We start from the raw sequence: 25,690 nt of genomic DNA, 5'->3' as shown, positions 1-25,690 counted from the left end.
TTACACATCAATGCAGTATTGCTCAAGGGTCTCCCAATAAGTAAGTTTCACTATTTTTTTTCAGCGATTATTATAGATAGAGCAAAACAATAAAAAAATTTTTACCGGTTATACTTTCAGCTTTAAGACGAGCTACAGTGTATTCAGTCTTTAGCAGGCCGCTGCAATATTAAATTATTTCTGCACCCATCTCTCTCGTCGCAGGTCCGATCTCCAGGCAGGTTTTGTGCATTCGCGCATTTCATTTCGAGGCATCCGAAATATATGCAGCAAAGTGAAATTTAAAGAAAAACGCTAAACTTTACTTCTCTATGTAACTTCCTTCCTTTTTCACGCACTTTTCATAGCGTGGTTTTTGTTTTTCATTTCTAACAGCAGAGAATTCTACTGTCTAATTTTGGAACAGACTGTAGACGTGACTCATCACCTCTTTGTTGGTACTGATACAGTGCCCACCAAGATGAGCCGATGCATTTCTCGAGAAGGGCAAGATGGAGGGAAGCGTGAACTCAAGAGAGAAAAAGCAACGAACGTGAAGGAAAGACTGCAACTAAATAAATCCAGGGGCAATAGGCAATACTAAATCAAGAAGACAATTTAATTCTGAGACAAACTTTATTCGGCAGGCTTGATAACTAGCCCAAGACATTAAAGATAATTATCACAGACCTATAAGGCACTCAGCCCTGGCCAACAACTTGTGTGAGAAAAACTTGCCAATTTGCTAAAGTACGTATTTATAGGCGAAAATATGAGACATTGGCTGATTTAAATTGTACTGGAAATAAATTTAGGACCGAAGGGCTTCAGACAAGACTAGGAAAGAAACTTGCGCTGAATTGCGCTTGAACAAGACTGCTGTAGTCCAAAAGGACTTTACGGTGGTGTAAAAGGACAACTGTCAAACAAAGACAACTGTCTACCAGAAAGAGTTCTCATGGTTGGAATCAAAAGATAAACTCATCTGGTTCTGAGGCCGATGACGAAAATCCAACGAAGAAAGAGAAACTCAAGTAGAACAGGTAGATAACTTCAGGTGAAGCAGGTCCAGAAATCCAAGTTACTCAGTTCAGGAAAAACAGCAGAGCATCACAGAAACTTCAGATTGAACAACCAGCAAATCTTATTCAGCATCGGATCCACAAGATCCTACAGAAAACCCCAAAGTGGGGTTTAGAAAACTGGTTTACCTACACCTAGCTATAACAGGTGGCTATCGAGGGCGTATCAGGTCTCCGAGTTACAGGGGTTGCGCAAGATGTTGCTTGGAAATGCGATGATTAAAACATGACTTGTAAAAGTTTTCGAGGCAAAACTCTCAGTCGGCGGACACTAGAGAACCTGTGTACCTGAGAATATTGCCATCTCAATTCTTTTACTTCAGAAAAAGTGTGCCGCTCTCTGATTGATTGGCTGTCATGGAGCCCCAAAGTTGGCCCTCTGTAAACAATCCCCAGCCCCACCGCTCCTAGTTTGGCCCATTGTAAACAAACAAGATGGCGAAAAAGTCCTACAAAGTTCTTGATGTGATTTTGGATGTGATAGGAATTTTTTAAATCAAACTTCTGAATTAAGTTCGGATCGAAGTTTAATGGATATTTTTGCGGAAAATTGACCCTTGATTGTGATTATAATTCATTTCTCAGACGATAATACATGTTCCTCTGGGTCGGGTTTTTTTTACACTGGGCCAACTTTGAAGCTTCATGATAGCCTAAAGCTGATGAACCAATCATAGAGCGGCATATAGATGACAATACTCTCCCGTATATAGGTTCTCTAGCTGACACAGGAGTAGGAAACAAAAGTGACCAGGTTCAAGGCCTGGTCAACGCATAAACAATCAGTCGCACTCGGCCTTTGTACTAACATGAGTTAGAAAACGAAAAAGAAGCACGGAGGTGAGTCTAGGGCTTGGAGAAGTTTCCAACGAATCACAAAAACGGAACATAAGTACTGCGCTTCTGGTAAAGAAAAGTGAAAGTGTTGACTAGAGTTTCGGCGTTAGCCGCGAGAGCGCGTACAAGTGCAGATCCTGATACTCGAAACCTCCCCGCTCCCAAGGACTCAGACCAATTACAACCAAGAAAAGTTTTAAAATTTCCCGCCAACTCTGTTAATTACGAATGCTCTATCATAGGATGGCACAAAATCCGACGTGGGTCCAAGGGAAAGTTCAAAACCACTTATAGCCATGTCCAGAGAATAGGGTGGATGTGGACAAATTAGCAAATTGAAGGTTTCGGACGTGTGTTGAGCGCCTTTCACCGAGTAAGGCCCAGATTGGTCATGTGCATGCTGATCCTGAAAGGGGTTTAAATCGAAGTTGGTCGTGACTTAGAACTTTGAGCTGGAATGCCAAGAGGAGCACTACCAGATACTAAAAACCACAATTTCGAAATCGGTTGTTGGAGCATCTGGAGAAATGAACGCGATTTTATGGTTTTTTAAGCGCTTTTCGGAAAATAGGTTCATGTAGAGCAACTAAATCCCTCCCCCCTCACTGCCCCATTTCTTCTCAGATTGATCTGAATTTTTAGTTTGTTATGCTCTGGTATAAACGACTTTCCTGAAATTTTCATGGCCGATAAATTTTTTTTGCTCCTGCTACAACGCTGCAAAGTTTTAAACTTAAGAATCTGGGACAGACACATTTTGGTGGAAAGCACACCCCCCCCCCCTTTCTGACCATCCGATAGAATCTGTAACATCTGTCTGTACGAGAACAATGATAATTCTATCCCTAATTTTTGGCTGTTGCATTTTTCTTTGAGAGAGGCGGTGACGGATGCTAATAGATAGGAGCCCCTCCTCCCCCCCTTCCTCATTCTTGACTTCCCAGAAGAATGATCAACACCTTTTTTAGATGATGTTATTTAGCCATCATTCTTGGTATCAAGTAGCAGTCTTAGCTGTGAAAGATCTATCCCTTAAATCAGTGAGGTAATGAGCCGTAGTTGACTATTCTTTTCTCCTATCAAGCTTTTCAGCTCCTAACTGCAGCCAGTTTTTTTTCAAATTCGTCAGTTTTCAGTGATTTTGAAGTTACCGTGCATTCCCATCAACAAGAAAGTTTTAATACAGCTTTTACTGTTTTTTCAAAAATTTCGATTATTTTATTGAAAATTTGGAGGAAGGCACTTTTGTGAAACGGAAACAGTAGTTACAGAAATGGAGAGTCAGTAGATTGGAAAAATATGAATTGTTTTCAATTGAATAGATACCTAAGGTGAAAGTTAAAACAGAGAAAAGAAGTGGAAGTAAAGGTGTGACTATACGAGGTCTGTTAGATTAGAAACTGGATTTTGGTGATAACTAGCCCGCAATGCGTCCGAATTAGGTTTTCTTGGACTTTTCTGATAGCTGATAACCTGATAATATACTGAAGAACACTACTTTTACAGATTTTGTTAAGTTTTACAAGTGTTCATTCTGTGTCACCTTGAATACGAATAAGTCAGGTGCGTTTTGCGATTATAATCATGCGATCACTGATAAGGCAAAGATTTAACATTACATTTTGTTTTAACCTCGGTATACCTTGTGCTGAAACTTTTGGTATGCTAAGTAAAGTTTACCAAGATCATTGTATGAGTCGTTCTTTCTGTTTTGAGTGGGATAAACGATTCAAAACAGGTCAGGAGTCCGTCGAAGATGAGGAGCACGGGAATCGACCATCAACAGCTACTGAAATTTGTCACGTTGAAGAAGAGCGGGCAAAATTGCTCCAAAATGGTCTTTTCGAGCTCGCTGAACAGGCTAATATTTCTAAAGGTTCTGCACAAACAATTTTGATAGACTATGTGGACATGCATCGAGTTTCAGGTACACTTGCCCCTTGACTGTTGTCCGTTGAACCAAAATCCAACCGAATATCAATTTCCCTTTAGCTGCTCGAGCGTTCAACTATGATCCTACATTTTTGGATAGGATACTTTTTAGTGACAAAACTTAAGTGAGCGGTCACGATATGGAGACGATACTCCGATCATCCTTGTGAGTTGAAAAAGGTAGTGCAAGACCGAAAAAAGAGAGACAAGTTCGGTCAAACATAAAAATCGCAGAACACCCATGATGTTTCCTTACTTCAAGCCACATACCAACGAAGCTGATTAGGATTCCTCAAATTTGTGAACTTAGCGTTCTTAAGTTTATTTTCAGGTATCATATAAGTCCAAGAAAACCTAATTCGGATGCATTGGGGCTAGTTATGACCAAAATCCGGTTTCTAATCTAACAGACCTCGTAAGTGCTAAAACGTGTAATTCTTGAAAATGTATATTTACGATCACTCTGGATTAGCAGGCGATCTTTATTTTCCGTCAGATATATTCCCTTATCAGATTAGACAGAGGGGAATTAAAACTCTTTAAGGTGAATCCAGGCTTGGAACTTCGCGATTTGGCCACCACGTCGCGCTGCTCAGAATAGCCGTATATATTTGCCAAAATAATAAAAACCGTAATACTTATTCAAGATTGGGGATCCAGGGGATATAGCAATATACTGAAGGAACACTCAGTAAAAAAATCTTCCCAAAAGTTGCAAAAATAAAGTCGTAACTACGGCGGAAAGTAATTCCCATTGCGGCAATGGGAGAGAGAGAGACAGAACATGAGGGATTCGATTGCGCGATCGGCCGCCCCCGCTCACTGTGGTATTGGACCTGAAAAGCTGGCCAAAACTATTTATCACCAGATATCGCCGAGTTTTAAAAATATTTTACAATCAGTACTTCTTCTTAAGTGATAATATGCACAATTTAACCACCTAACACATCATATGACAATTTGCGGAGAGTTTAAAGAGGGTGCAAGAAGCCCTCCAAAAAGCCTTTAAAAGGACGCAATGTATCTAAATAAAGCGGTGCATTTAGACGAGTTTCTCCTTCACCTATGGTCTACTTTTCGAATTAAGGAATTCTATTACCTCATTAATGGTTTTTTTTAAAACAGCGTAAGTCACTTCAAAATTTTTGACGAAACAGCCGATCTCTCACATTGAGGAGTAATTGTACATTTCTCAAAAAAATTAATATGAATCATTCTGGATATTAGATTTATGAGTTTTGAATCAAAATTAGTGCTAGTATGAAAGTGCCGGGACCTCCATATGATGATTTGAGGATAAATTATAAGATGTAAATGAGTTCTATCATAATAAGAACCATTGTAAGGACAGAACGCACCTGTGAAAATGATTCATTTTGATGGGTTCCTTCCTAACCCATGGTCCACATCTCAAAGTGAGGCACTTCACTACGAAATTCGTAAGAAAACCACATATCTCACTTTTACGAGGCTTCAAATGTGCCTCACAGCGTAATTTCATGATGCCAGAGGGCCACTTTTAAAGCTCCATCCCCGTGGCCGCATGTACTCAAATTTGTCTGTCAAAGTAAATCATGGCATAAATATGTTTATACTCAAGGATAATGCACGAAAAGATTGTTAGATAACGGATTAAACACTTATGCAAGACTTTAAAGTGACCCTCCCATCCGCTTTCAAATTATTTTTTTTATCTCTCTTTCGAGGGCGTAGGGGCCAAAGAAACAGGTTGCGTGACCGAATATCACCCAATTGGTACTAAATGGGTCAGAGCTGTTGGAAAAATACAATTTCAGTCGTTAGTATCGACATAATTTTTCCCATTCATGTTTGTGAAAATCGCTCAAAAGTCCATCTTTAAAGTCAAAAATTTCAATTTCCTCAGTTTTCCTCAGTCTGTCACCCCTGAATCCTGAAAATACCCACTTCGGACTATAACATCCCGCCTCAAACTGCGTGAGAACAGTTGAGAGAAAAAAGATATCGGCCTCTGAATTTCGAAAAAAACGTTTACTTTTACATCACTTTTCAACCTCCCGTGAAAATCACTAAAAAAAGAAATTTCGAAAATACTGTGGTTAGTTGTGTAGAATATACCCCTGAGAATGTGTTGCATATTGCCGAACTTCCCTCTTATGATCGCACAGTTGAAGTAAACTGATCGACGAGTAGCGCGCCGAAACATATCAAAATAATCGCTGAGAAATAGGTAACTTCGTGGTCTCTTCGCGGGAAATTGAGCCACTCGAAAAATGATACATACATGTCTACCAGGGTAAAAAACAGTGTAGATTTCGAATATCACATTGGTTTTCCACTACAAGAAAATTTAAAATTGAGGTTTTGGCCAGGTTTTTCGGTCAAATACCACAGTGTGGCGCTGCTGAGCTGAAAGTTTCAGCCGTACTCCCCTGCGCTTGTAATTCTAATTGCCAATATTTTTGGCTCAAAGAATGAAGCTAAAAATAATCTGTATCTTGTGGATCTGCTTTTTGTAATTTGAACAATATTATTTCAGTAATCGTTGAAGGAAAGTGAAATTCTCAGTGGTGACTGGTGGTGCCATCTCTTATCTTGCATTATCCCTAATCGAACCCTGGATTCACCTTAAAAGAGAGCACCAATATTTGACTTTTTTGAAGTCAGGTGTGATAAGCTCCTGCGGATTCCCGTGTTTAAGACGTCTGGTCTCCCCCTCCCAGTCTAGCAGCCGAATAGCCTCTGGATTGGGGCGGAACTCCAAACGCTCCTCGTATCTCCCATGCATACGACAGACAAAGACTTTAATGCTTTCTATACCCAGTTTCGCTCGGACGTCTGCTTTCCTTTTGTACCACTTGGCATTGACCATTTTCCTTAGCACTGTATTTTGTATAGTTTCTGTCTATCGTATGTTTGAGTTCATTGCACAGGCCCACAGCTGACAAGTGCATGCCCATATCAGTTTTTTCAAGGAGACGAATTTCATTTTCAAGACCTAATTTTGAGTGCTTTTCTATTAACCAACTCATTTGTTTACATTTTAATTTAATTTGCTCATTCTTTTTGAGAGCATGTTCTTCATATTTTAATTTAGAGTCTATTGTAAGACCGAGTTAACATGGTTGATGTGAACAGGGGATGGCTTGGCCATTAAAAACTAGTGGAATATGGGCATATTTCCTAAGGGTGAAAATCACCTTTTCGGACTGAGAGGTGTTTAATTTAGTCCCTTTGGCATCAGTCTATTCCTGAATGTCGTCCAGGCTCTCTTGGAGCTCGATAACTGTTTGCTCGTGGGTAGGTGGTAGCACTTGCGAACACGGAAGTATCATCCGCAAAAATTCCCATAATTGAGTTTCCTTTGAGCGCCAAAGTAGCCGTAGCGTATCTAGGAATTCTATAAGGGGGAGGGGGGCATTCAAAAACGTGTCTGTATTTACATCAATTTGTGTACGTCCCTAATAATATTTATGTCTGCCATCCAAAAGTAAAAAAAAGGTACAATTAACGAGGCTGAGGGGGGGGGGGGGAGGGCCAGACCCTTTGGAACCCCCCCCCCCCCTTGTCTACGCCACTGCTAAGTAGTATGAAAGCCAGACCTGTGGCAAAAGGAGATGGGAGCTGAAAAAGCTAAATATCTCAGCAACCCATGAGTCAAATTAAAAGAACTAAAACCTGTTTTGAAGCTGAGAGTATGACCAATAAAAGACTCCTTAGACTTGTGCTCTACCAACAATATTCGCGGAGAAAAACATACAGCGAAATTTACTTACTGGGAGACCTTCGTATTATAGTTTGGACCGTTCCACAAAACTGTATTCAGGAGTTTTGATACTGCAAACGTATGAAAAATAAGTAATGTTACATACCTCAATGTTTGTTTATTTTCAGGATATTTTCGTACCTAGATGTTGTATCACTATGCCGGTGTGCTCAAGTATCCAAAGCCTGGAATATTCTTGCCCTTGATGGGAGCAACTGGCAGCGAATTGATCTCTTTGATTTCCAAACGGATGTTGAGGTAAGAGTAAAAAAGTTTACAGCCTCTGATTCAGTGCAGGGATCTTAACGATCTGACAGGTTAGGTAAGTCACAATAGGTATGCTAGTGAGAGGCTCACCGCTCATCTTGAAGTGACCGGGGTGAATCTTGTGTTGATAAGTAGAGCTGATGCGCAGGCTACTCAGCCACTGCGCAACCTCATCGGCCACTGTGCAACCTTCTGCGCATAGCGGCAGCAGGAGCGGAGCATTTTGTAAATTCATTCATTTCACTTTTAGAACTCGATTGGAAATAAACCTGGGTTCTATATCCAAAATCTGATAAAAGCGAGCTCATATAGGGCCGATCACCTGTTGATAACCGCAAAAATCATAGGTATCGGCCCGGTTCAACGCTCAAACGAACTATGACAAAAAACATAAATTTACATTGTTTAAATGGAAAAATTCGCAACTTTGCCATGTAATATAAAAAAACCTGGATTATATTTTGAAAATCTGAATAATGCAGGCTCATCTAGAGACAATTGCCCCTCGGTAGCCGCAAAAATAATGAAAACTGGCTTGGTAGAATGCTGGAAGTGCTTGAACTAAGCGTTACCAGTTACTCAAAATTAGGAGGTCTCAGAGCTTACAGTATAGATTTTCTACCTGGAAATGTCTCCAAAATCACGATGAGCGCATTCCCATAGTTTGAAATGCAATCCTAACTTCACAGTCTGCGTTGGAATTCTGCTGTTTTTTTTAGTTTCCCGCTTTAAAGACAATACTACAGTACAGGTGAACATTTCGTTATAGGTGTCATACTATCTGACCCCTGTGTACCAGGATACTACGCAATATTCAATACGGTCGACTCTAGTCTTCCCAAAGGCATTTGTGTGGATGAGATTCTAACCATTCGTTAACAATCCAGTGTGTTTACATTCACGATTTCTTCGCGTTGATAAAGATCCACTACGGTTGACCTTGTGCTCTGGATTGCGATTTGCACTTGGAAGCGTCGGCTATGTTGAGAATTACTGTTGCGAAAAGGTTGAATGGAATGACTCCTATAACAAAATGTTCACTTGTGCGGCAGTATCGTTTTTGAAGGGGGGAGCTAAAAAAAATTTAAATTTCTTATGCTGATTGTAAAGTTAGGAGTGCATTTTAAACTTTGCCAATGCGTTCATCGTCATTTTTGAAACATTTATTGATAGAAATTACTCTTCTTTTTGCTCTAGTAAAAATTTGCTACAAGCCCTTACTCCCATCCAAAAATTAATGATGTAACCGCCGCGCTTCGTATGCTGTTAGCACAGCAGCTTCTCCCATGAGTGGGCGGACTTTGCTCCATACATAACTGTATTTTCAGAGAAGAATTTTTAGTTTGGTTTTAACATTTTCTGATTGCCCGCGTCACGCAAAGTGTTGAAGGGTTGAAGCGCAATACCTGCGCTTCAATTTTCAATAACATGCCTCACCCCTCAACCGCCGCCACTTTTTGTGACTCAAAAAATAATTTAGGGGTTTGGAGAACAAGGCGCATAAACGTAGTTTTGAAAAATTAAGTTATCAATAATTTCAAGTAGGTGAAGCTAGTCTGAATGCATATTCTGAACACATTTCGCTACAAAATTCCAATTTTTAAGCATCAAAAAGTCAGTTTGAATTCTCTCTCCGTCATTAGGATCCATGTAATTTCGATACTTCTAACTCTTATTTCTCATGATACTAAAGACTGCACTTATGCGCCTTGTCCTCCAAACGCCTTAATTGCTGTTTCTTCTTACAAGTAAACTGCGCATAAAAAAATCGCAATAATTTGCTGACACGATTGTGATGGTCTCTTGTTACACTACTTCAGATATTTGTCTGGTAAAAAGATGTAGAAAAGGAAGAAAAAAAAAACTTATTTAAAGGGTTATATATGTCGTAGGGCAACAATGACAATTATTTGCTCCTCGTGTTAGGTTTATGTGTAAGCATTTGAAAATTCTTTGTGAAGCATACTAATAGAATGTCCTTGACCTCGCTAATAGCCAATATTTTCGATGAATGAAGTTCAAGATAGATAAAAAACTACGGTTTGCTGGAGAACGCTCTGGGCGAGATTAGTTTTTATTAAAAATCTTCTATAACTGAAGTAAAATCCTTGAGTAAAAAATCAAAACTTTTAGGGCCCTTTTGCAGAATTTTGAAATTGTAATAAGCTAGATAGAACATTTTCAAATTTTTAAGGAAATGGCCGTGTTCATTTAGTCAAAATACGTAAAAAATTGTTTTAAAAAATTAAATTTTTCTACTCCTATAGGCTGCCATTCTTATTTTAGGCGGTTTTTGATGAACTATTATTTTCAGTTTTCTAATGTTTTTTAAATTTGATCCGGGGTTCAAGAGCTTAAATTTTTGTCTTATGAAAGTAAGGGGCGTCCTTATTTTCTCTGAGCGCTACTAGTAGCGTGTCGACGGAATGAACCGTTGATCTGATGCACTTATACATTGAATCCTTATTGCAAAGCCCCACGCACCACTTTTTTTCCCGTCTCTCTCTAATTTGGTGTGTGGAATCTACGACCCGCGGATCCAGTGCACCAGTTTTCGAGGTGGGTGACAGCGTGGATCTCATGCACCATAGAGAGGTCGCACTGTACTCAAGTGATCTAAAAGCTCGGACCCTCCTTTTAGGGTGGAACTGATTCTTTTAAATCGACCAAACCAAATGTTAAACGGTCTTAAATAGTTCTATGTGATAAATAAAACACAGTAGCCAAAAGGATTTTGAAAAAAAAAAAAAAATTCAACCCGGCCCGCAAAGATCCTAAAGATCGTTATTTTCCCGATTTTTTTTTTAGCATACTAACCGTCTTTTTTATATTCTAGCTAGTGGCACGGATTTGACGCTAAATGTTCAAAAATGGGTACAAACCTAGCACATACCTTGTAAATTAAGGAAAAATTTTGGTTCTTCTCCCAAGTCACTCTTACTTCGCTCAGTAATGCCCGAACATTTCGCTCGGCAGCTCTAAAAATCGGAAATTCACATTTTTTGAGCAGCCTCTGATGGTTGTAAAAATCCGAAAAATATGTGGAAAGCAATTCCATACTAACACTATGAAGGGGCAAATTTAATAAAACTCTTAGGTCTCATATTTTTTGTCAAGTGACATCCTCAAGGGCGGAAAACCCATAAAAAATAGCTCCATTTTGACCTTTTTTTCGCTTTTGAAAAGTTATTGGACACCCTGTAATGACAATGAAGGTCCAAAAATTCGTTAATAATAAGCTCATAAGTCATACCATCTGTATGGAATAAAAAAATTTACTTGGTTTCTACATCTTACATTTTTCGTCCTGTGATGCCTGAAACTGTGGGGAAAACGTCAAAAATACCTTATTTAGGCCGATTTTTCGTTTTCAAATTGTTTTGAACACCTTGGAGTGGCAGTGGAGGTCCGAGACTTTGTGCAAAGTAGGTTCATACCCTCTGTAAGGAATACAATATTCTACTTGTTTCGTATGTCTTACATTCCTTGTTGTACAGTGCATGCAATCACGTCGAAAACGCCGAAAATACATCAATTCGGCCAATTTCTCTTTCCGAATTTTTTTGCACTTAGCCTGTACTGACAGCATAGGGCCGAAATTAAGTAAGAAGCGAGTATAGAAAGAAAGAAATGGATAAATTTAGGTATTTTTGAAGATTTTGCTTCACTCTCTGGCTGCTGGCTACAACAATAAAAATTTATGAGTCTTATACGTTTATCATTCCATTCTAATGTAACTCGTATACTCACTTGTTGCAAATGTTTGATCCGCTAGTCTCGTAATATGGTGTCTCAAAATTTTCACACGCGAAAAATTGGCCAAATCGACGTATTTTTGACGTTTTGGACGTAATTGCAGGCACAGTACAACAAGAAATGTAAGACATACGAACCAAGTAGAATATCTTATCCCTTACAGAGGGTATGAACCTACTTTGCACAAATTCTCGGACCTCCTCTGCCACTCCAAGGTGTCCAAAACAATTTGGAAACGAAAAATTTGCCTAGTCAAGGTAGTTTTGACGTTTTCCCCACCGTTTCAGGCATTGCAGGACGAAGAATGTAAAATGTAGAAACCAAGTAAATTTTTTTATTCCATACAGATGGTATGAACTTATTTTCAACGAATTTTCAGACCTTCATTGTCATTACAGGGTGTCCAATAACTTTTCAAAAGCGAAGAAATGGTAAAAATGGAGCTATTTTTGACGGGTTTTCCGCCATTGCGGGCGTCGTTTTTCAAAATCCTTTTGGCTACCGTGTTATTTTTGTCACATAGAACTATTTAAGACCGTTTAACATTTGGTTTGGTCGATTTAAAAGAATAAGTTCCACCCTAGAGGGAGGGTCCGGACTTTTGGATCACTTGATAGTCCAGGCAATCTAGCTTTTTAGGTGGAAAAAAATCGGAAGCAAATTCCAACTAAAGGGCGTTAATGTACCCCAGTGGGAGTGTAGTTTCTGAAAATTCCCCAACTTTCCGACGTGCGGAAAGCCCTGAAAAATTAGGGAATTCCCTGAAAATTCGCCAATTTTCAAATGCACATAACTTGGCGTCAAATTATCGTATTGAGATCATTTTTTTTTAAAAATGTCAGAAATTGAGTCAGGTACATGTTAACGACAACTAAATTTGGAGAAACAATTACCATAGTTGTCAAATTTACGAAAAATTGAAAATTTGTTTTTTCTAAAAATCTTTAAAGCTGATTTCAGGTCCCAAATCGTTAGAAATCGGAAAAAATGCCTTGAATGAAAGTTGTAGAGAATTGTTTAAGCTTTAAAACGGTATATTAACGAAATTTGTACGATGATTTGTTGCCAAACTACGCGCAAAAAACCCGGGATTTTTTTCCGCGCGAGAGCGGCAGATCCTTCCGACTCAACGCGTAGCCACTTGTTAAAATCTAAAATTTCTCCAGGATCCTACTTTTAACATATAATTATGAAATTGGGAGTATTTTCTTGTTTAATAAAAGTATGAGAACACCCCCTCTCCTTCCCTCCCTATCCCTTGTTGCCATAATTATTATAAAAATGTTATCTCTATCGCGTTAGTCAGAGAGAAAGACGGTTTGACCCGGAACAAATGCATAACACACTTTTCGTATGTAAACGTCATCAGTAGATCCTCCTGAATAACATACTAAAAATTTACCACGGACCGACCCCGGAGCACCCCCCAAAATGCCTAAAATTAAAATGGCGGCCATAATAAGGCCGTATGGGATTTCGGTATTTTAAAATGTTCCTATAGTGTCGTGTGAGGTATCTTTTCCTGTGTAATTTTGGTCGCAAATTTCGTATATGAAGTCAAAAAAGCCCCCGGGTCAAAAAGGGTGCCCCAAATCCAAGATGGCGACTAAATTTGAAAGGCAAGGGAGGTCATTTTTTAACTTTTACGCGATTGCGCGAGTGAGGTATCATTTCCTACATAATATTGGTCGTGGATTTCATTAATGATGTCAAAACAGCTCTCCGATCAAAGGGAGTGCTCTAAATCCAAGAGGGCGGCTAAATTTGAGAGGCAGGAGGGGTGCATTTTTTAGATTTTTGCGTGAAAAGGCGGGTGTGGTGTATCAATTCCTGGATAATTTTGGTCGTGAATTTCATTATTGATGTCAAAATAGCTCCCCGGTCAAAGGGAGTGCTCTAAATCCAAGAGGGCGGCTAAATTTGAGAGGCAGGAGGGGTGCATTTTTTAGATTTTTGCGTGAAAAGGCGGATGTGTGCATCAATTCCTGGATAATTTTGGTCGTGAATTTCATTATTGATGTCAAAATAGCTCCCCGGTCAAAGGGAGTGCTCTAAATCCAAGGGGGCGGCTAAATTTGAGAGGCAGGAGGGGTGCATTTTTTAGATTTTTGCGTGAAAAGGCGGGTGTGGTGTATCAATTCCAGGATAATTTTGGTCGTGAATTTCATTATTTATGTCAAAATAGCTCCCCGGTCAAAGGGAGTGCTCTAAATCCAAGGGGGCGGCTAAATTTGAGAGGTGGATGGGTGTATTTTTTTTTAAAAAAAAAAATTCACCTAACAAGGCAAGGAAGGTGTCTTTTTCCGTCTTCTTTTATTCAACGCGAGTCTGAAAAATGTAAAAGATTAATTTTACTCAAAAAATGGTACGTGTTATGCAAGCAGGTGACCATCATGGCTGTTCACGGTATTAAAATAATTTAACAGGAGCATCTAATGAATTGTTTTTGCTCACGAGACGTGCCTTTTCTTGTCAAGATAGGATAAAATCTGAATCAGCGTGCTGATTCCAATTCTGTGTCAAGCTCGTCAGGATCTTTCACTTCGGGTCTCTCCAAGTTTTTACGGTTGAAGTTGGCGCAACTTCTGCGAAAGTCGGGGCATGACCTTACAAGTACGCTGCATAGTGTCAAACCCTTGCTTAAAATAAAAACGGAGGATTTTGAGGAACGACTGTGGAGCTGGAGGCAGGTCGGTCGAAAGTGGAATGAATCTAGTTGTTTTCATACATTCATCCCGATTGGTAAGCGCATCCAGATCGACTTGTCCCGTCCACAGTTGGATTGTAGCTCCTTATATTGATGGTGCTTCATGGCTGAAAATGTCGGAGTTAATCTCTCTATTGGCGACGAAGATTTTGCATGCTGCAACTTTTTCCTTTGAAAACGTGATGACGGACGTTTTTGAGAGTTTCATTTTTGTGGCACCATAGAGAAGGAATGTTGCGCCTTTTTCAGCTTTCCATATTCGTTCAAGGCTTTACTGGGGATCTAAGAACCTTTTGGTGGATTCTTGCAGGTAAAGATCTCTTCACGCGTATTGAATGTAGTTCCTTTTATGATTCCGTGCATGTGGCAGGTCGAATCGCAACCAGTATACGCATTCAAAAACAGTAGCTGCTTACATAAACGTTGATTGATTCTGTGCCATATACAAGGGATCTTGTGAGCTATCGTCTGTAATATCACTTCTAAAGAGCAAAGAAAAATTGATGTCCTCTGATCAATTTAACAAAAATCAAATGGGTCCAGATTCTCTCATATTACATTCCTGTTGCGGTGCTCTTGCAAGCTTAAACACCCTTTTCAACGATATCAGCATCTGCATATCCTTTCGCATGCACCACCCTACACCATGGATTGGAAGTGTGTGCCGAATATGGATAAGTAGATTTTAATTAAGCCCATGCAATGTCCAGTAATAGGAAATAGACTAAGAAAAAGAGAATAAATCCCCTTGCAGAAACAGTTAAGGAATGCTAGAGACGTACTAAAATTGGAAGCGAGTATGTTTTGCTTGTTAATTCAATAGGTAGGGCGAACGCGCGTTTTCTAGCATACACTCCTATCAGTCGTACTATTATGATCTTTGCTTTATTAAAGGACCTATTCACACCTAATTTCTGTTCCAGAGCCAGAAATAAACGGAAAAAGACACCTTCCTTGCCTTGTTATTTTAAGCAAGGGTTTGACATTATGCAGCGTACTTGTAAGGTCATGCCCCGACTTTCGCAGAAGTTGCGCCAACTTCAACCGTAAAAACTTGGAGAGACCCGAGGTGAAAGATCCTGACGAGCTTGACACAGAATTGGAATCAGCACGCTGATTTTTGAATTTTAGCCGCCCCCTTGGATTTAGAGCACTCCCTTTGACCGGGGAGCTATTTTGACATCAATAATGAAATTCACGACCAAAATTATCCAGGAATTGATGCACCACATCCGCCTTTTCACGCAAAAATCTAAAAAATGCACCCCTCCTGCCTCTCAAATTTAGCCGCCCTCTTGGATTTAGAGCACTCCCTTTGACCGGGGAGCTATTTTGACATCAATAATGAAATTCACGACCAAAATTATCCAGGAATTGATACACCACACCCGCCTTTTCACGCAAAAATCTAAAAAATGCACCCCTCCTGCCTCTCAAATTTAGCCGCCCTCTTGGATTTAGAGCACTCCCTTTGATCGGAGAGCTGTTTTGACATCATTAATGAAATCCACGACCAATATTATGTAGGAAATGATACCTCACTCGCGCAATCGCGTAAAAGTTAAAAAATGACCTCCCTTGCCTTTCAAATTTAGTCGCCATCTTGGATTTGGGGCACCCTTTTTGACCGGGGGCTTTTTTGACTTCATATACGAAATTTGCGACCAAAATTACACAGGAAAAGATACCTCACATGACACTATAGGAACATTTTAAAATACCGAAATCCCATACGGCCTTATTATGGCCGCCATTTTAATTTTAGGCATTTTGGGGGGTGCTCCGGGGTCGGTCCGTGGTAAATTTTTAGTATGTTATTCAGGAGGATCTACTGATGACGTTTACATACGAAAAGTGTGTTATGCATTTGTTCCGGGTCAAACCGTCTTTCTCTCTGACTAACGCGATAGAGATAACATTTTTATAATAATTATGGCAACAAGGGATAGGGAGGGAAGGAGAGGGGGTGTTCTCATACTTTTATTAAACAAGAAAATACTCCCAATTTCATAATTATATGTTAAAAGTAGGATCCTGGAGAAATTTTAGATTTTAACAAGTGGCTACGCGTTGAGTCGGAAGGATCTGCCGCTCTCGCGCGGAAAAAAATCCCGGGTTTTTTGCGCGTAGTTTGGCAACAAATCATCGTACAAATTTCGTTAATATACCGTTTTAAAGCTTAAACAATTCTCTACAACTTTCATTCAAGGCATTTTTTCCGATTTCTAACGATTTGGGACCTGAAATCAGCTTTAAAGATTTTTAGAAAAAACAAATTTTCAATTTTTCGTAAATTTGACAACTATGGTAATTGTTTCTCCAAATTTAGTTGTCGTTAACATGTACCTGACTCAATTTCTGACATTTTTAAAAAAAAATGATCTCAATACGATAATTTGACGCCAAGTTATGTGCATTTGAAAATTGGCGAATTTTCAGGGAATTCCCTAATTTTTCAGGGCTTTCCGCACGTCGGAAAGTTGGGGAATTTTCAGAAACTACACTCCCACTGGGGTACATTAACGCCCTTTAGTTGGAATTTGCTTCCGATTTTTTTCCACCTAAGGCCTAATTTTATGCTAGATTGCCTGGACTATGAGTACGGTGCGACCTCCCTATGGTGTTTGAGATCCACACTGTCACCCACCTCGAAAACTGGTGCACCGGATCCACAGGTCGTGGATTCCACACACCAAATCATAGAGAGACGGAAAAAAGTGGTGCGTCGGGCTTTGCAATATGGATTCAATTCACAAATGCAACATTTGGTTTGGTCAATTCAAAAAAATAAGTCCCACCCTACCCTCCCTTTTAACTTTTGAACAATTGCACCTAAATCTTTTTAATTTTGATTAAGGTGCAATTGTTTGGTTGTGAGGAGGGGTCCAGTCATTCGGATCACTCTTTTTAAGGATCATTAACTCAATGTAAAAGGCATTTAACTTAATAATAATTTTTTTTCTTTCTCTTTAGGGACCAGTGATAGAGAACATATCACGTCGATGTGGAGGTTTTCTCCGGAGGTTAAGTTTGCATGGATGCCAGTCAATTGGTGATGGTTCCATGAGAACGTTAGCACATATGTGTGTGAACATAGAAGACCTCAATCTGAATGGATGTAAAAGAATTACGGACAGGTAAAGCTACTTTTGCCCACTTGAAAATAGTTGTTTTCATCAGTTCATGAATTTGCTAATGTTAAAAGGGGTATGTGCATAACGGGCCATTTGGGGCTCGGGGTGGATACTTTTGAGACTTGCCCTATTCATTCACCAAACAATTCCCCATCTTTTCCCAAAGTTTCAAGCCCCCCAAAAATTTTGGAGAGAAAAGCGGCTTTTTGAAAGCGGCAAAATTTTAGCGAATTTATTACTCGAAAACCACGAAGTTTTGGAAAACGCCGTTTAAACGAGCGTATTCAGCGTGACGAGAGCTTTTAGAAAATGTACAACATCATGAGGTTTTGTTAACTTCAGCTCGAGTTATTGCCTCACAGTATGTTTTAATACTTTTAATGCGGTCAACATACCACCTGCGATTTTTTTGCGGAAATGTCGACTAGAAGGCCTACTGATGGAGGAACAACAAACCGCGAAATCTGTAGTTTGGCCGTTTGTAAGAAAATGCGATTTTTCGCTTTTTTGGCGGGAATTTCGGGTCAAGGCGTTGAAAAAGTCAAGTTAGGCTGTTTTTGTGGCTTGCGAATGCATTTCCCATACATTTTCAGTCCATTAAGTGTCAGTAGATTGCTATTCGTGCACATTGCCCCAAATTCATATCCTTAAATCCACAACTTTTGGGTTTTTGGTGGGTTAGTCAAGGAGAAATGTGAAAAAAAGAGGGTTAACCCGGAACAAACTTCTTAACAAACTTTTCCTATGTAAACGTCGTCAGTAGGTCCTCTTGAACAACATAGATCCCGGAACACCCCCCCCCCCCCAATTGCCTACATTTCAAAATGGCGGCCATAATAAGGTCTCCGAGATTTTGACTTTTTTAAAATACGCATTCCGTGTCATGTGAGGTATCAATTCCTATGTAATTTTGGTCGTAGATTTTAGATATGAAGTGAAAAAAGTCCCACGATTAAAGGGGGTACCCCAAACCCAAGATGGCAGCCAATTTTGAAAGACAAGAGGGTGTATTTTTAAAAAGTTTGCGTGATAAGGCAAGTGAGGTATCATTTCTTATGTAATTATGGTCGTTAATTTCAATTATGAAGTCATAAAAGCCCTCCAGTCAAAGAGATTGTTCCAAATGGCAAGATGGCGCCCAAATTTGAAAGGCAGGAGGGTGAATTTTCGAAATGTTTTCATGACATCCCTAGTAAAAGTGAATCAGCCTTTGTGAATCAGTCAGGCTATGTTTCATAAATTACCCTGAGTCAGACTAATTCAGGCTGACATCAGTCTGACTGACTTGGAAAACGCCGTTTAAACGAACGTATTCAGCGTGACTAGAGCTTTCAGGAAATGTATAACATCATAGGGTTTAGTCGACTTCAGCTCGAGTTATCACCTCTAAAGCGCCGGAACGCTCGAAAAAGACCCCTCTATTTTCACGTTCGGTCCGATTTAAAAAAAGCCATTTTTTTATTTAGGTGCAAAACTGATATGTTGTTTAGAACTCTCCGTAGCCCCTCTAGCTCTTTATCACATGCTGGGGAAATGTTTTGGTCACAAGTTATAAGAGTGGAAAGGAGCGAAGGTTGGGAAAATCGGCTATTTTAAACAGCGCGCGCGGCGTTGATCGGAACTAAAACGTCTCCTCCCACTCAGTTCGGCGAATCACACTCCTCTGCCGAATGTTGCCACAAGTCTCCTGATCCGTCGCCGCGCGCAATTTAAAATGGCCGATTTTCCCGACCTGCGCTCCTTTCCGCTCTTATAACTCGCGACCAAAAAATTGATGTTTACTCTTGAGAAGGAAAGAGGCATGAAAAGTTGCAGAATCCCCAGCAACCATCCGCGTCGGTCACCGATCAACGATGCATCTTCTTTTCAACAACAATAACGCTACCTTTATATACTACTTATTTCCGTTGCGATCTCACCTGTCCCGATGGTCCAACGGGTAGAGCACTCGCCTGCTCTCGTGAGAATGCCGAGTTCGGTTCCCGTCACAGGAATTTTTTTTTTTTTTTTTTTTTTTTCCAATCTGTAAAATTCCCCAATCATGGTTCTTCGTCCAAATAAGTCACAAAACTCATTTTTACAACAATTAATTTAATACTGAAAATAGTTAGCTCAATCAGCGACTTTTACTGACTTAGCGGTTAGGTCAAAACTCATTTTTACAACAATTAATTTAATATTGAAAATAGTTAGCTAAATCAGCGACTCTTACTGACTTAGCGGTTAGGTTAGGTTCGGTTAGGTTAGGTTAGGTTAGGTTAGGTTAGGTTAGGTCATCAGCTCTTTAATAAATTAGTGGCATTCTGTTCAACTAATGTTTTTCAACAAAAAAAAAAAATTAATGTTTCACTCAATTTAAATTTTTTTAATTTCCGACTTTAAAAATTACAATCCTACTGTTTTTTTCGAAATTCCCGCGCTAATCTACGAGATAGCATTCGAATAGTCAATGGTCATCGGTCGATTACCGGTGCGCTCTCGGCAACTTTTTAACGCCTCTTTCCTTCTCAAAGTGCTTAATCCAAAAAATTTCCCCAGCATGCGGTTAAAAGCTAGAGGGGCTACAGAGAGTCAGGAACAACATATCAGTTTTACATCAAATTAAGAAAATGGCTTTTTTTTAAATCGGCCCGAACGTGAAAAAATAAGGGGTCTGTTTTGAGCGTTCCGGCGCTTCAGAGGCAATAACTCGAGCTGAAGTTGACAAAACCCTATAATAATTTACATTTTCTGAAAGCTATCGTCACGCTAAAAATGCTCGTATAAACCGCGTTTTTTAAAACTTCTTGGTTTTCGAGTAATAAATTCGCGAAAATTTTGCCGGTTTTCAACTTTGACCCCCCACTGCGTCTCCCCAAAATTTTTGGGGGGCTTGAAACTTTGGGAAAAGATGGCAGTATTTGGTGAGTGAATAGGGCAGGTCTCAAAGGTATCCGCCCCTAGCCCCAAATGGCCCGTTTTGCACGGGCACGTTTGCACGTTTGCACGTTTGACTTCACCTGCTATTCACAATGGGGTAGTTGCATGAAAATTTTTTAATTCAGTTTCTAAAAGTGTGAGGTCTACTGAGTATTGAGGTATTTTTCTAAAAAATTTCCGGTCACCGGAACTTTGAGAAAAAGCTCCTCAAAGTCAAAAGCCATTTGAAACGGGTCTTTTCCCGCGCTTCGAAACTGGGACTTCGTGATGTCGCATGGTATACACCAAGGTTCACCCTACGTCAAACAAGTGTAAATAATACGGTCTTTTCAAAAATTCGCGAAAAATCGATTTTTTTGTCTAGACTTGATTTCTTTGCGTTAATGAGAATTTTAGGATTTGATTAATAATTTCAAAACAATTTTGAAAGCTCTCCATCATGATTTCTTAGTGAAAAAAGGAGTTGATATAGAGCTTTTCGCGTATCTTCTGCTGTTGCCGAGAGCCGTGCGGTCCGTCCGATTCGGGTGCGTCCGGACTGCTTCGGCAGTGTTCGTGCGTTGTAGCCAATCAGAGCTCGAGTTGGGCTCTCTAGGCGCTGGTGGCGCTGGTGACCAAAAATCGCAACAACACCATAATATAGACTTGTTCTTATCACTTTTCTGATCTCAAATAGCGCTGTGTTTGAGTTTATGATCAAGATACGGTTCTGAACAGCTTTTGGCATGATTTCCGACAGTATTTACCGAGGAAAAAAGATAATTTAGACACTTTAAATGGCACAACAGATCATATTTCGGTTTGGTAAACACACGGTCGAGATAGGAATGATGGCGGTGGGCGGGGCCTCGTATACCAACTGACGTCACAGCTAATGGAAATCGTTTATTTCTTACTGCGACTTTGCGACTTTTTATCGAGCTATTACGAATCTTTCGACTCAATTTCGGAACTTGCAAATGCGAAAAATGGCTTTTTCGCGAAAAATTCTGCCAGAAACAGTCATCCAATCTAAAATCCCAGCTGCATGCAACTACCCCATTAGTGGTATTCAGCTTAAAAATTAGTTTCAAGTTCAGCTGGAGGCAAATCATTCAGCTTCATAGTTTACTGTACCAGCAGACCAATTTTTTGGTTTGGCTTACCGAGTAATGCCAATCAGCAGTACTCTGATGCTGTGAAACAGAAACAGGATATTTTGCATGGCGAAATGAAGTGCAATTGGAAGTGGCACCTTAGAATGTTGAGATGTATGTCTCTCTTTTCACATGCTGACCCAAGAACTCATTTAGTATTTGCATCTGGCTCTGCGTATAAGTTGGATTTTTTGCTATTTTTTGGGTGTCATCATAGGAATCCCTCTTTCTTTTTTTTCGGAGATCCTAAAAAAGAGTTAGTGTGAGTTATGACCTGAAAGAAGAGTGAGTGTGGTTTCTGCTCATTCAGTGTTTAAGCAAGATCATGCCGCTGTTTTGCATATTGCGTTCATGAGTTTAAAAATTGAATGGAATTTGCATTTGTCTCCTATGGAACATTTAGCTATTCCAATGAATGAAAATTAAGCATCAGTTTGGCTTTGAAGACTTTATTCTGAATTGTGGACACCGCACTAAGAACAGCCTATAGGCGTATAGGTTGTTATTACGCCCATCTGCTTTTCGGATTCTACGTACCCTGGACTATGCTGTGGTAACGACAGAATATAGATAGGTAATTGCGAAAAACCTTTTTTTTCCGAGTTAAGTCAGGCCTCTGGATCGATGGGTGCAAGAACGACCTATAAACGGGCTTATAAACTTAAGGGCCTATAAGGTGCCTGTTACCCCTTTCTTTACTCACTATCGATATTCTTTCATTTTGCGTTAATCATGCAAGATTAAGATGATGTATACTTCATATTGCCACCAAAATGACTGTTGGGCGTAATAATGGCCTATAAACCGCTTTTTTAAATTAAATATATTAGAGTGTAAACCCAAAATGTATCGCAAAATCTACCCAGCATCCTTCAATAGAAGGGTTAGGTCACCCTAAAACACCAAAACATAGTACCTGCATGGAAAAGTCTGCGCAGTAAATCAAAAACAAAACTTTAAATGCGTTTTTCTCCAAAGGCGGTCTCCAGTTATAGGCTGTTCTCGGTGCGGTGTCCTCAATTTTGAACACTGCAAATGTTATGTCATGTCCCGGAAGCAGGATTAAGGCAAGTTAAGGAGGAGGAAATATTGAACAGTCCATGACACAGTCATAACCAAATGGTGCTGCTTAAACTTAAAAAATCCTTCAAGGACAACCAAAAAAAAAGAGAAAGAAAAAAAAAAGAAAGCCATAAACCTTTTAGAAGGCACTATTTTAGTTAAAAGATGAAGACTCTCGAATTCCTATCAAGATTTAGTCTGTAAGTTGATATCTGTAATGTATGAATGAGAGTGTGAATGAAATGTGAAAGGAAGAGTGTTTAAAGTAATTGAAGTAGTAACTTAAGCTTTTAATTTTTCTGAAAAAAAGACAGAATTTTACAACTCTTCTGTTTTAGACAATTAATTTATTATCCAACGTGACTTTTTATTTTTAATCAATGTAGTTTAATTCATGTAGATATATAAAACACATACATATGCTTCTATTAGTTACGTTGTATCTAAATAAAATTGGTTAAAAAGAAAGTAAGAAAAAAAAACTTCTAAATAGACTGGATATAATTTTATTCGTCGGTTCAGGCAGTACAAAAAAAAAAAGTTAAAAATTTTAAAAATTCAACTTGAAAAATTTCAAACCGAAAAACATGATATTTTTGGGCATATTTGACCTGTGCCTTTTTTGCAATATTATCTGTTACCTTCTTTAATTTTAGTTACCGGCGCATTTATTTTTATGATTTGTTATTGATAAAAACGGAATCATTAAGTAAGTTTAATTTGCTTCTAATTTTCCAGTACTTGTCAATCTCTCAGTCAGAATTGTAATAAGCTTCAAAAATTGGATCTTACTTCATGTCCAGCAGTCACAGATCTATCATTGAAAGCTATATCAGATGGTTGTCCATGTTTAACTCATATAAATATTTCTTGGTGTGAAAACATCACTGAAAATGGTATGTTTCTTTTAACATATTTATTCATGGTTTTTAAAAATCTATTCCTGAGGAAAACTTACATTTGAAAAACTGTAAGACGTACCTCAGATATGCAAGCACTCAGCATTGGCCAGAGGAAACTTGGACTGTAAGAAATCATATTGGTAAAGATTGAGGGGTCAGAAGGATGTAATACTAGAAAAAGGTAAACTTCAAACTCTTGAATGAATTTGTTACGACATAATTTAGATTAAGAAGACTACAAATAACTTGATTTCTGGCTCAAATGAATAGAGACTATATTGAAGAACCGAGACTTGAACTTCTAAGAACCGATTTTTGAACTGAAGCCCATCGATATCACATAAAGCCAGCAGACTGTTGCTCAAGGTTGTAAAATACTTTTGGATCCCTCAGTTTGTTTCCCTTGTCAATCTTTTGTTTCAATCCCTTCATGACTCTAATTACCTCAACCGGCTGCCAGCCAAGTGAGGAAGAAACCAGGTAAGGCTGGTGTGAGATGTTGTGTTATGATTTCATAATCTCAAATGGGAATTCCAAAAATTTGCAGCCTAATGTTCGGTCTCACTAGTCTCAAACTTAAACAAGGTGTCCAGTAAATTTCTCACAAGTTTTAGTATGAGATATGTAGTCCAGAACTCAAATCCTCAGGGTTGATACTACCTCATTGATTTTACTAGGTCTATTAGATTAGAAACCGGATTTTGGTGATAACCAGCCCACTGTGCATCTGTATTAGGATCTCTTGAAATTCTCGAAAGCCAATAACGTATTGAAGAACACTACACTCCCAGAATCAGATTATCTGAATTAGTAAACATTTTGTAGTGGATTGAATACAAGCAAGTCAGGAGTGTTTTGCGTTTTCTATGTATTTTTTCCGATGCATTAAGTGTGCAAAACTTGTTTAAATAAAACATTTTTCCAAGAATATGTTGATTGCAGTTAGTTAAGAAGTAATTACTTACAAATCTGGCATCTGCATTCTCTCATCTCCTTCGAAATGAAGATCTCCCACTTGGACGCATGTCTGCCATTGCCGCTTCAATTTATTGAAACACATTTGAAGCTCCTTGGGATTGATTGCACGCATGTCTCTCAGAGAGTTTTCCTCAAAACCTACCCCTGTCTCAAATTGACGACCGCAGTCGTTAACTCAACTGCATAATTGATATAAGTCTCGAGATACGAAAAAAGTCTGCAGGTGCAAGGTTGTGTGAATATAAAATATTATGCAGCATGTTCATGCTGGTTAGTTGAAATTTTGAAAGTTTAAGTTTTTGGGCATACTTTTTCAAATCTTTTCACTGCAGCTATTGGCCCATTCAACAAATCAGTTTGAAATTAGAAATTAGCTATGGACATATTTCGACTGCTTTCTCCCTGTGAATCACTTTGTAAATGAACATAAGATGGGCATATAGCAAATAGAGGAAAAATTGGCCGATATTTTATTGGTTCTTGTGATCATTCGTGTGTAGAGACGCTGTGAAAATAACCATCACCCAGGAGGTACGCTTAATCCTCCCCCCCTCCACCGTATAGAAGGTGTGTTACCCGCGGGATTGCAAACTTCTGATCCCAAATTTTTTCATTTGGTCTCAAATGAAAGCTCTCGAAAGTTTGATAGATGCTGATTGCTGTTTTTACATAGTTAATCCTCAGCCCCCCCCCCCCACACAAAATGTCGGCATCTCCTCACCCTCTTAAAGGGAGTATGAATCCTTTTTAGCGATATTTCGAACATTACCGATTCCAAAGGTTTTTATTTGGTGTCAACTGAGAGCTCTTAAAATTCGGACAAGATTAAATGACCACTGTGAATATCAGAACTCCTTACTACTCCCCCCCCCCTTCCAGATAGAAAATTGAAGGCAAATTTTGTTTAACAGGCCAATAATAGTTAACTTTGACCATTTCTGCCTCAGGTGTTGTTGGTCTCCCCCGATCATTTGGGTGTTTTGGGCAAAAAAAAGCCCACCCCCAGAGTTCTCCACAGTGGCTGTGTAAATAAAGTGTGCAAAGGGGTTAACAATCCAGCATCAACTGAGGTGTCAATTTCTATTCATATCCAGATTTTGGTTCATCCAAAATTTTGGCACATATTAGTATCCTTCCATTTTCTCGAGTCATTGGACAGTAAGTGTGCAAAAGTGAGTAAAAAAAAGAACAAAAAATCCCAAAAAACACCTTCTAAGAGGGTACTGCCCCTCCAAACCGAATTTCCTGTGCGAA

The 25,690-nt window shown here is 39.2% G+C and overlaps 1 protein-coding gene across 5 annotated transcripts in view; it reads left to right on the top strand.

Moving 5' to 3' along the window:
- Positions 1–25,690, top strand: part of LOC109032001 (uncharacterized) — a 62,232-nt gene that overhangs the window by 19,444 nt on the left and 17,098 nt on the right. For all 5 annotated transcript variants that reach the window (XM_019043873.2, XM_019043874.2, XM_019043876.2 and 2 more), the window contains 3 exons: positions 7,704–7,833; positions 17,279–17,442; positions 23,295–23,452. In XM_019043873.2, coding sequence (XP_018899418.2) covers positions 7,704–7,833; positions 17,279–17,442; positions 23,295–23,452 — 452 coding nt within the window. The remainder of the gene's footprint in view (positions 1–7,703; positions 7,834–17,278; positions 17,443–23,294; positions 23,453–25,690) is intronic.

Source organism: Bemisia tabaci, chromosome 2 (genome assembly GCF_918797505.1).
Source record: "Bemisia tabaci chromosome 2, PGI_BMITA_v3".
In the NCBI taxonomy this organism is placed as follows: Eukaryota; Metazoa; Arthropoda; class Insecta; order Hemiptera; family Aleyrodidae; genus Bemisia; species Bemisia tabaci.
The sequence above is the reverse complement of the archived record's forward strand: the minus strand, read 5'-3'. Positions and strand labels throughout refer to the sequence as shown.